The following is an 11351-nucleotide window of genomic DNA, read 5'->3' as shown; positions in this document are numbered from 1 at the left end:
AATTGCTCATTTCAAAACATAATTATAACGCTGTAGAGAGATAAATATGAACAGGTTTAGATTCATTCCTCATGATACATAATAACAATAACATCAAGGCACAATGAATGTCTAAATACTGTGATGAGATTGATATTTAATCTAAAGCTAGGAATCTGTATTTCTTGATACAACTGAGTCCCTGAGACCACACTTGATCATATGCTTCAAAACATCACTATATCTCACTAACTGAATAACCACTAGGTAGGATTATTGATTCAAAAATTGTAAACAAATGTTAAATCACCTACTAAGGAAAAAAAAAACTTTAACTCACTAAAAATTGAGAAAATAAAGACTGGACAAGAACATTTGTTTGCTCTGCCCAGGTTAAAAGGTGCATTGGAATTGCTGTGGAAGTCACAGTTCACTTTTTTTTTTTTTTTGATTAGTTCTCCCATTCTGATATCAAAGCATATATCAAAACCAAGCAGAATATTGCATGTCATTGCTCCTCAATGGCATTTTGAACAAAAAGGCACCGCTTTCACATGGCTCTGTAAAACAACACGGATTTTGTTTTTTAAACATTTGTACCAGATTAACACTCTAAAATATTGGCTGCAGCAGCTTCATATGCCTGCGTGGAGGCATGGTAAAAATGATCACTAAGGAAGCGCTTGACATCAAATTTATCTTTGATTTCTCTCCTGTTTCAGGACCACCATGAACTTCCACGCCTCAATGTACTGAGAGAGGAGAATTTCCTCAGGGAAGTGCTCTTCAACATCAGGTGGGACGTCTAAGTCTTTGCGCTCCATGTACGACATCACTGTGTCCCTCAAGCTGGTGTGAAATGGGGACAAAGGCAGATGTTTAGATTAATGACTGAATTAATGGTTGATGAATTGATTTAATGCCTAGACCAGAAGTAATCTTCCAGTGAATTAACAGAGTAAACACATGACAGCAAAAGGCAGTGGGTATAGAATTGGACTGTCCTCTCACCTCCAGTCTGGCTTAAAGGTGTCGGTGGCATGTGGGTTCTTCAGAACCAGCAGTAGAAATTCGTGCATCTCCAATATGAAGGTGTCAGCGCTGGCTTTAGTGAAGAAGCCAGTGAGGAGTTTCCTCTCCTCTTCTCTGAGAACCTGCTTGTACTCCTGAGATATCCCCACAAACGGATCCTGAAGGAGAGACAGCCAGGGTCAGAGTCAATATACCTGACCTATGTCTAATGTATGTCTAATGCATTGTTTTCAGTGTTAGACAGTGTAAGGCAATGTACATAAATGATTGATATGAACCAAATATTACTGAATGTTGATATGCTTCATATGGTTTTGGTCACATTTCAGGCCTTAGCGCTCAATTTGAAGTTGTACCTGAGATTATATTAAGTCATATTCATTGCTGAAAGTGAACCCCATTTAATATCTGAGAAAGCCAACCTTCATCTTGAAATGATGTATGCGCTTGTACAAGTGGCATTTGAAAAAAATCAATAACAGAAGATGGCACATCTGTGAGGACAGCTGCACCGAGTCTATGTGCTCATTTTTAAGATGATCTCAGGTGAAGTGCCATTGCATAATTGTCATCTTATGCTATCGAAGGTGAAAAGGAGAAAAAGAGCCAGTTTGTGGTTTCAGAACTCTGCACAGCTATCTCAGACACCTCTGTGAGGAGATGCTTATGGATGCAGGACAGCAGCCCAGTCTCACTAATGAAGTGATATCTCTTACATGGACAGTTGCACAAATGTCACCCAGGCCACGTTAAGCACTGAACAACATTGATTTGATGATCCATGTTGAATGGCTTGGTATCAAACTTGAAAATGTGGTCCTGTCAGACTTAAAGTGATATGTCGGGGGGCTGATTTTGCTGTTTTAAATACATGCGTGTTATACATTTGGGGAAAAAGAAACAGAAATGGGTAATTTCAGCTAATGTATTGTGTACACTGCCTACAATGCTCAGATGTTGCCGTGTTGGGTTGAGTGTCTTACCCTCTTCAGCCGTAGCATGGTTTCTGATTTGAGGCAGCTGAGTAGCTGCCACAGAGACACACAGTGTTTCAGACAGCTTCTGCCCAAGGCCTAAAACCAAAACAAGAATGCACTCTTCATCCTGGATATTCATCATCATTTCCTGCATCCCCCACAAATCATTAACTTTAAATAAAAACACTGAGTTAAAATATATAGCATTACGAAATAGCCTAATTGTTTTTTCCCTCTCCAAGACCAGTTTTAGCGCTATGATATGAATAGAATATGAAGAAAAGAGAAATGAATGGGATCTCTGTTGAGGCAGGTGTAGGGCTCTGACTACTGTGTAAACTTCCATAGACAGGAGGACGGCAGCCGCAGATAAAGCCAGAGAGACGTGTGTGAGTGTGTGTAAGTGTAAGTGTGTATTCGTGTGACCTTGAAGACATGTGGGGCCTTCTGGTCATCCATCTGCAGCACGTCTTCCAGGTATCTGCCCAGCTGCATGTTAGCTTCTCCTCCTGTCATGGCCAGGAAGCCTAGGGCCAGCTCCACTGTGGACAAGGCTTCACACACATCACTATAGGACTGTAGCTCCCCAGCCAAGGCAGACTGACTGAGAGGAGGCAGAGACTCCTGCAGACAGAGACTCAGGTTAACAAGTTAAAATACCAACGGTTCATGTACAAGACATGATAATGACCCAATGTGAGATTATCAGCACATACTCACATGGGCACTGAAGCATGGTTACTATCATTTTTATGTTTAACAACAAAGTGTTACACAAAAATATTTATACTATACAGATTGGATTAATTAGAATCGCAATTAACAGAAGCATCAAAGAAGCATAAAGACATCTGATTTGCTGTTAGAAACCACGACGTACACCACTTACTTGTTCAATCTTAGATTTCAGATAGTTGAAAAGATTTTCGTAATTCCGGTCGTGTCTGTTCACCAGAGTTGGAATCCCCTAAAAAGAAAAAACGACTGTCAGTATCTTTGGTCATAAGTTCTATTCCATGTACTTGTCTTTTATGGGATGTGTCTCTTGTTCTCCTGAAGTCTGCTGTCCCTCACATTGAGCGTGATGCGGGGCTTGCCCTGCAGGAAACGGGTCAGAACCTGCTGCTGGATCTTGGGCAGGTCATACTCAATCATGGTTTCATGGCCACACTCCATACTGTATTGGCAGTTAGACAGAACCAGGGGAAGTAGATCTCTCTCCACCTCATACCTGATCACGTGCAGATCTGTCAAGTCTGCTGGGCTGACTGTGTAGCTAGGTGTGTAAATGAGAGAGAGTAATTAAATTGTTGGCTGACATGATGATTTGACCTCATAAATCATACATCAGACCTTACTTTTATCATGTAGGTAGTCCCTTTATACCAAAATACTGTAGTTTCTAGTTTTCCTTTAAGACATCCGTCGTACAAAGCACTCTGGCTTAACTTTTACAGGAGAATCAACTGAGATCAAACTACTGATCTCTAATACTAACTCCTTAAAAAACAGTCAAGCACTGAGATATTTCACAAAAAATTCACAAAAAACACAACTTAGCACAAAAAAAGAAGTACAAATGTGTGTCCTTGTACTTTGTCTCTTCTCCAGTGTGCCTGTCCATGGTGTAGACCAGGTCATTGTGCAGGGAGATGAGGTAGCTGACCAAAGCTGTGGAGCAGAGGCCTAATCCCTGACGACGAGGCAGCAGGACCTGGATATCACTGCTGAGATCCAGATCCTTACAAAACTGTTCTGGGAGCTTTATTTCACCTGTGTCAGGACACCAGCAGTTAGAAATGATAAGTGTTTAATGTATAACACATCAGCAACTACTTGATATTCATATAATTCCCACCAGAATTAAACAAGAAATGAAAATTAAGGAATTCATACCCAAGGGCTTGTAGTTAAAATTAGTATTAAGCCATTTCAGTAATGACAGAAACTTCCATGATCAAATATGAAAGTTTACCATTAGTGGCCAGGGACACTCTGAGCTGATTCCAAGTCGACAGGAAAATCTTGATTCGTTTCTCATACCAAGCTGTCAGTGAATCTGCATGAAAGTAAAAAATTATCACAAAACATGTTACAAACCACATCATTTCAGGTTCTGTTTGTTCGGTCATAGACAGTAGTGGCAATACCTGCTTTATGACCCTGGATGAATTCTGCAATGGTGCTGAATGTTAAGTCTGTCATGTTCTGGAACTTCTTCACCAGATCTCTCTGAAGAGCAAGTATATCAGGGAGGAACTTCACCAACCGCAGCTCAGGTTCCTGGAGGGAAAATTAACATAAATCAGTCAGTCAAGCAATCAATCAACTAGACTCAGAAAGCTCAGAAAGAGCTGCCATGCTTCAGTTGGCTCAGAGGCAAGTGATAACCTCGCTAAAGCTTCCAAAATCTCTTAATACCTTCTGCAAGAACCTCCAGAGCACGGGCATGGTGTCCTTTCCATCACTCTGCTCCACAATGTGTGCCAAGCTGACCAAAGAGACCTTCTCCCGACAGCTCCACACAGTGGAACTGTGGATCAGTGATTGTTGTGGCAGAGAACGCAAGAAGAACGAAGGTTCCCCAAACATGAGTTTCATGATGGGGTTGGAGGAGACACGCTCATCCTCCCTGACAAAAGTATTAACCTCCCTGAGTCTCCGCTCCAGATTCTGAGGAAGAGACCGAGAGAGAAGGAGAGACCGAGAGAGACAGAGAGAGAGAGAGAGAGATTGAGGAGAGGTTATTAACAAAAGAGAAATATGTTGACTACTCTTTAGCCCCAGTGATGCTACTGTTTTTGTACTACCTTCGATGAGGACTAACATGAGATTACTGTGGATACCTTGAGGAGAGGGGAGACAATGTCAGTATTAACAGTATTTTCCCATCCATTTCGGCTGTCTTTGGTTGAGAGGAAATTGTCATAAGGTACTGGCCCTGTTGGGAGAAGCATATGAGGGGAAGGAAAATGAATACGTGTCACCCATATTACATTCTTAGAAAGCACTATCCTAAAGAAGATCAAAGCTACATATCTGGCACCATTTAATAAAAGTGAATAGCTCTGAATGACATGAATTCTGTTGAACAGTTTGTGCCAATCTGAGCATACTGTACATCTCAGCAAAGTAACAAACATTTTTGCTGCCATCTAGTGTAGCCAGAACACACAGCAAGCTTTACTCTCAAGGCTAGAGGACTTGAAATAGATTTTGTAAACTTTAAATACTAAGACTTTGTATCAAGACCTTGTTAGAGGAACATTAAATTGAACTCGTATGTCCTAAAGGAGAGAACCCTTACACTGGCTGGGCTGGTACGGCTCTAGCAGGCTGGAAACAGTCAGGTGAGCGGTGCAGACAGTATCATCAGCTCCCTTCCCCAAAGCTCTGCTCAACTGCTCCATGTCCTTCAGCAAATGGGCCATTAAAAATTTACCAGGATCATGGACAGCTGATTTGATGATTTGGATAATATGCTAGAAAAGCCAGAGAAGGACACACTTTCACATAAGGAAAATAGCTTGTTAATAATAAAGTATCCAAGCTCCTCTGGTTTAAACTAAATAAATTAACATTATTAAGAGGCCATTATTCTGGCTCTTAATTAACAAAAGAAGTGCTTGATCTCCTAAATGTCCATCCATTTCTAGAGATTTTTTAGTTGTATTGTGTTAACTACGTTAATCAGACTTGATGAAATGATGGATTTAACACAGGTGAATACACAAGTGAAAACTGTCTGTGTTCAAATAAAATACCTGGCAGTGATTAGAGGTTCCCAGCAGCATGGCCATGTGAGTAAGCAGCCGTAGTAGGGAAAAGGGGGCAGGAGAAAAGTTCTTTGTGTCGTGCATGTCTGGATTGTCCCTGCGACTGGGGTCTCCCAGTATGTGTCCTGACTGAGTACGGTCACCCCTGCAGAAGGACACAAAACAACTGATTCTCAGATTCTCACATGACCCACTCAGTCAGGTTCAATGTCAGTTATGTCATCGCACCTTATGGAAAGAATATACCTTTAAATGAAACAAATGAAAAGACACAAAACTTTTAAATAAGTAACTGATTATTACTAACTGTATCTGAACAGCAGTGAAGCCTTGGAGAGGCCTGTGGTTCTGTCCTCCTATCTGTGCATTGCAGTCTGGACAGCGACTCACTTGCATGGGCTGACCACACTGAGGGATGTGCATAAACAGGAAGAGAGAGAGAGAGCGAGAGAGAGAGAGAGAGAGAGAGAGAGAGAGAGAGAGAGAGAGAGAGAGAGTGAGAGAGCGAGAGAGAAAGCAAGAGAGCACAGATAGTTACATTTCCTCTGGTATGTAAATAAACAGTTAGACAGCTAAACTAGAAGCTGAATAACAACTTAGGATTGTGTGCAATATACGTACCTCACCCACAGTGCACGGATGGCCATTCGGACAGTCTGTCAAAAGAGAGAAAACCCATGAGTACAAGTACGCTCTTAAACAAGAGCAGCACTAAATCTGAATTGATGACAAACTGAAACGGGCATCACTTACGGTACCACTGCAACTGTCCCAATGCCTGTTGTGCTATGGCAAGCATGTCATCTGGCATGGTGGGTATGAAGGATCTCTGCATAAAAATGGGAGCCACATTAGCCACAATGGAAAAACATTACATACAGTTGCTGCTTGGTAACGTTTGAAAGAGATTATACCTGCATGTTGGCTGGGGACATGGCAAGCTGCTGAAGGGGTACCAGGACTCCCTGGTTCCCAGAAAGGAGAACTGCAGCAAGGTGAACTGTCAGCTCCACAATCACATGTTCACCACCAGATGCATCAGGTTGTAAATGCAAAGGACCCAGCCGGTTAAACACCAGTGCTTGGGCAAAGGCTTTCATCTCCGGGCTAGCAAGGACTTTGGAACTCTTGATGAACTCTTCCAGTTTCTGGCATTGCTGAGTGAGGACCAAAAGTGAAACATTATGTTTGACAAGCATCGAGACCAGGACCTTGGTGAATGAATGAGTAATGTCATGTCCGCTTACCTCAGGCTTAGGATGGTTATTTGGACTCACTGGCCTGTAAAGAGACGTGACTTCTCTGAACAGGGCCAGCATCAGATAAACTGGTTTCTTTAGTGGTAGACACGTACAGCTCTGTATAGACAGTCACAGCAAAATAGGTAGATGAACTACACGTAATGTATGAGGAACAACTCATAACCTGACATGTCAAGAATAACACATTATGTCCATAGAAAACAACTAATGTGATCAACATACTTACCTAGATGCAAAAAGAATATGCAAATGTGTTATGAGCATGCGAATACACACATACCTCACAAGCCTCTTCAATTTTCTCCATTTTGCCCTCCAGCATTGCTTTGGCCACAGCATCTCTGATAGTTTTGTAGTGCTCCCCATTGACCAGGAATTGGTCAATCTGGCTGCCATCTTGCCTCTAAATGGAGAAAAAAATACACCAAGCAGATTTTGTGCTTTTGAGTTTGTGTCACTTTAGATAATGGCTTGGCCATATAATGTATTGGAATTCAGAATGTTGCTTTCTTAAAATGGTTGTCATCAAAATAAAACCCACATCCTGAAGAATTTCCTCTGGAAACATCCATCTGAAGTCTGCTTTGTCTAGAAGCTTCTGAACAAATTCAATACCCAATGTACTGCAGATCTTCCTGATGAGGTAGACTCTGTACCAGTCATTCCCACTCCGTTGACACAGATATACCACACTGTTCAAAAACTCTGGGACTGCAGGCATAGTTTGCTCTTGTGTGCCTACAACGCATTAAACAAAATTAGGTATGCACATGCACAGATCAATCCTGACCAGCATACAATCCTGACCAGCATACAATTTTTCTTTTGTTTTTTTGTTTTTTTTTTGCAAAAATGTAACAGTTTATCGATTTAAATGTTATATTAGCACCCAGTTTCATTGCTACTGAAATAAGAATAAAAAAAAGTCCAAATACAAACAAAAGAGAAAAACAGCATTACAGATATCATTTTATTCTTTGAACAGTCACCTGTGACCAGCAGGTCTGCAGCCATGTCCAGACACAGACGGACTCTTGCTACTTGTTGCAGGTGTTCTACAGTGGCTATCTGAGCAGACACCACACCTGACTGTAGGAGGTGCATCAGAAAAGCTGTTTCATCCTGCAGACGGTTCTGCTGCTCTCCCTGGGAGTGCCACTGAGTCATCTCGTACATGGAGTCCTGAAAACGCAAGACATTCAAACAGTCAAGTACAACGTCTTCACTAATCAGGATAATAATTGACAAAGATGTCTCTGTTAAGAACCAATGTTTAACATAATACCAAAATTTAGACCACTTTCATTGGGTAAACATACATAGCCATGTGTTTGTAGTTGATTCAGTTTAGGAGAAAACAAAAAATAAAAGATTTTCAGTGTATATTGTACACAGACCTCCAAGCAGTTTATGTACAGAGAATAGAGTTCAGTTTTGTCCTTTTCCTCAACAATCTTGCTCTGTTCAACTGCTGTCAGGTGGTGTTGTAAGTAACCTTTGACATCATCAAAGCTAAAAGGGCAAGAGAGTGTACAATAGGGACATCTTCAGACAACTGGACATTTACAATGTCAAACATTTACAGGATGAGAAAGGCAGAAACAAAATGATATTCCAACCATTCTCTCTTACCTGTATTTAAGCAGGAGTTTAAGCACTACAGAGCGTACAACAGGATTTTTGTCCACAGAGTCATCAAATGGAGAAAGGGCTTTTGTTAAGAAACGGCGATCACGGCCTAACGGAGAGAAAGCAGAGTTAACACAGGTAGGGACAGAGTCAAGGTAACATAGAGATAAACTAATGAAAGTTTGTGCTTCAGCAGAGCCACTCCAGTCACTGGACAAGAAAAGGGATCAATCTGTACCCTTGATAGCAGGGAGTGAACCTGGCTCCACCATGAGGAAGGACAGCAGGTGCAGGATGATGGCTTTAGAGGGTGGAGAGTTGTCCTTAAAGCACATCGTAGAGACCAGGTTGATGAAGAAGGCATTGCACTGTTTCCTGAATTGTGAATTCTTACTGATGAGGATTCTACAAGACAAAAGAAACATAACAAACAATGAGTCTTTTATTTAAAACTCAATACTAATTTACAACCAAAGACTTCAGCAACGTCCATTTAGAAAAGCTGTTAGCCTACCGAGTGTTCTCCAAAGGCATGAGGTCAAAGTCATCAGGGACTGGTTGCTTGCAGAGAGGACAGTACATCTGACCTGCAATCAGCCACTTTTTGATACAGGCCAGACAGTAGATGTGGTCACAGGGTAAGCTGAGAGGTTCCTGAGGCTCCCCCATACACACAGGACATGGTTGGTGGCCAAATCTAAAGGGGCACAGGAAGATGAAAATGCTCTTTCATTACTTTAACTGATCTGTCAGTCTCCCTGATATAAATGGTACTGACTTCAGAACTGTAAAAGAGATCACATATTACAAACCGAAAAATACGCTCATTTGCTCCATCTTTGCAAGCCTTCAGTATGTTGATCACCGCCTCAAACGGCTGCTTCATCTTTAGGTCCGAGTTCTTCTCCAGAACCTTTGACAGATGCAAAAGAACCATAAGCACACTGGTTGCCAGCAGCAAACACAGAGTCAGGCAAAGAGAGAAGGAATGAAAGTACTGACTTGGCCCAAGCCTCTGGTGTGTTCAAGAACTAGTGGCTTGAGATTCCTCTCAACATGCTCTATCCCCAGCAGCATGTGCTCCACAAACAGAGAGAGGGAGTAGATGCGGCTCCAGCCTTGCCTACACAAATGCAAAAGCAAAGTGAATAAATCTCTCTTGAACTTTATCAGGTCACAGAAAGAACTTAACACATACGCGTTATGGCATTAGTTTCCTTGAATTAGTCACAAGTTCTTAGTTATGAGTCATGGCATAGCTTCGTTTTAATGCTTGATATTAATGTCAATCATTAAGTCTATTTATGTACATCATACAGCAAATTTCTTTTCAACTCACTGGACACGGGAAACCATTGCTTTGCTCCTCTCTCCATAGTGCTGGACACTTTCTTCAGAGCAAATCAGCTCAATTGGCACTTGGAGTTTTTTCACTTTCCGAAGCCAAGCGAGGCACTGAGCGTCTGTGTCTAGAGCCTGAGGCTCCAAATACTCCACACAGGCCACAGCAGCATACACATCCAAAACCTGAGCACATTCAGAGATCGACAAATCTTGAAAAATAACTATACGCAGTACAGGTTCACAGAAACATACCTGCATGTATGTCTCCACACAACAGTCAACAAAGTGAACAACTGTCATAACCAACAGGGGCCAAGTTAGTTTTTAAACTTCTAGTGCATTTTCCATCGCTGATTGATTAAGGATACGTATTTGAACTAACAACTGACCTTTCCTTTAGGGGTAAAATTCAAGACAATACTCACCAGTTCTACGCCTTGTCTGGCATAGGTGTTTCCAAGGAGCACTTGAGCGATCTGTGGCTCTATGGTGATCATTCTGGAGAGGTTCTGCAGGCGATTCTTGTACTCATGGTAGGCAAGATGGATGCAGGGCAGTGAGATGATGTCATTCTCCATGGCTTCCTCCCTCACTCTCATCTCATTAACACAGCAAGTCAAAGCTCCACATAGCAGCTATGGAAGCAATAACACAACCACATTCATAAATATATACATACACAGAAAGACTGCATTAGGTAAAGATATGCAAGCTGAATGGGAGTGATTTTGGAGACATTTAAATAACTTTATCTCCACTAACAGCTGTTAGTGCAAATAGTAAATATCTATCTAAATACAAATTATATGTTAAATTATATGTTAAACAACACATGGTATCCGAGATGTCGTACAACAAAAATATCTAAATGGACAATGTTTTTTAAGCACAGTGCTTGGAGGCTTACCTGTAGCTCAACTTCTGACATCACGTTCATGGTCATGGAGACAAAATCCTGAAGGTACCTTTGAAAAAACTCAGCCTGCATTTCCTCATCAGCCTTGATGTATCTCCCCAGCGCGGTCCGCCAAAAGAAATCCTCAAACTGCCTCTGGGAGTGACCTATGGGGTAGTGGAATTACTACAAATGCTTACAAACAGTAACAAAGCATAATTCTTATTTCACAAAGCATAAATATTAATTACTATGGTAATTCCAACAGAGAGACTTTGGATCTACAAAAAAAGAGATAGAAGAAGACACTGACCTTCACGCTGTAGAGCGTGAACCCACAGCTCTTCCAGGTGATCTTTGATTCGCCAGCTGAAGGGCATGATGCAGCCCATGTTTCTCTCAGCTGCAATGTAGTTCTGGACCAGGATAGTCTTTGACTCTGAACTGTAAGAAACAT

At 41.5% G+C, this 11351-nt stretch overlaps 1 protein-coding gene across 1 annotated transcript in view; it reads right to left on the bottom strand.

The window, feature by feature from the left end:
- Positions 1–568: 568 nt before the first annotated feature.
- Positions 569–11351, bottom strand: part of LOC115826015 (E3 ubiquitin-protein ligase rnf213-alpha-like) — a 29305-nt gene continuing 18522 nt past the window's right edge. Inside the window, exons 35-65 of the mRNA XM_030789700.1 lie at positions 11208–11338; positions 10907–11061; positions 10425–10634; positions 9995–10182; positions 9658–9778; positions 9468–9568; positions 9170–9352; positions 8894–9060; positions 8659–8764; positions 8424–8538; positions 8010–8208; positions 7568–7764; positions 7307–7429; positions 7012–7122; positions 6679–6921; positions 6518–6593; positions 6386–6420; positions 6072–6172; positions 5753–5909; positions 5296–5470; positions 4835–4929; positions 4410–4661; positions 4139–4271; positions 3964–4047; positions 3584–3761; positions 3063–3264; positions 2878–2955; positions 2415–2612; positions 1995–2084; positions 991–1169; positions 569–828 (exon numbers count right to left, since the gene is read on the bottom strand). Coding sequence (XP_030645560.1) covers positions 675–828; positions 991–1169; positions 1995–2084; positions 2415–2612; positions 2878–2955; positions 3063–3264; positions 3584–3761; positions 3964–4047; positions 4139–4271; positions 4410–4661; positions 4835–4929; positions 5296–5470; positions 5753–5909; positions 6072–6172; positions 6386–6420; positions 6518–6593; positions 6679–6921; positions 7012–7122; positions 7307–7429; positions 7568–7764; positions 8010–8208; positions 8424–8538; positions 8659–8764; positions 8894–9060; positions 9170–9352; positions 9468–9568; positions 9658–9778; positions 9995–10182; positions 10425–10634; positions 10907–11061; positions 11208–11338 — 4537 coding nt within the window. The 3' untranslated portion in view covers positions 569–674. The remainder of the gene's footprint in view (positions 829–990; positions 1170–1994; positions 2085–2414; positions 2613–2877; positions 2956–3062; positions 3265–3583; positions 3762–3963; positions 4048–4138; positions 4272–4409; positions 4662–4834; positions 4930–5295; positions 5471–5752; positions 5910–6071; positions 6173–6385; positions 6421–6517; positions 6594–6678; positions 6922–7011; positions 7123–7306; positions 7430–7567; positions 7765–8009; positions 8209–8423; positions 8539–8658; positions 8765–8893; positions 9061–9169; positions 9353–9467; positions 9569–9657; positions 9779–9994; positions 10183–10424; positions 10635–10906; positions 11062–11207; positions 11339–11351) is intronic.

Source organism: Chanos chanos, chromosome 13, assembly GCF_902362185.1.
Source record: "Chanos chanos chromosome 13, fChaCha1.1, whole genome shotgun sequence".
NCBI classification, from domain to species: Eukaryota; Metazoa; Chordata; class Actinopteri; order Gonorynchiformes; family Chanidae; genus Chanos; species Chanos chanos.
The sequence above is the reverse complement of the archived record's forward strand: the minus strand, read 5'-3'. Positions and strand labels throughout refer to the sequence as shown.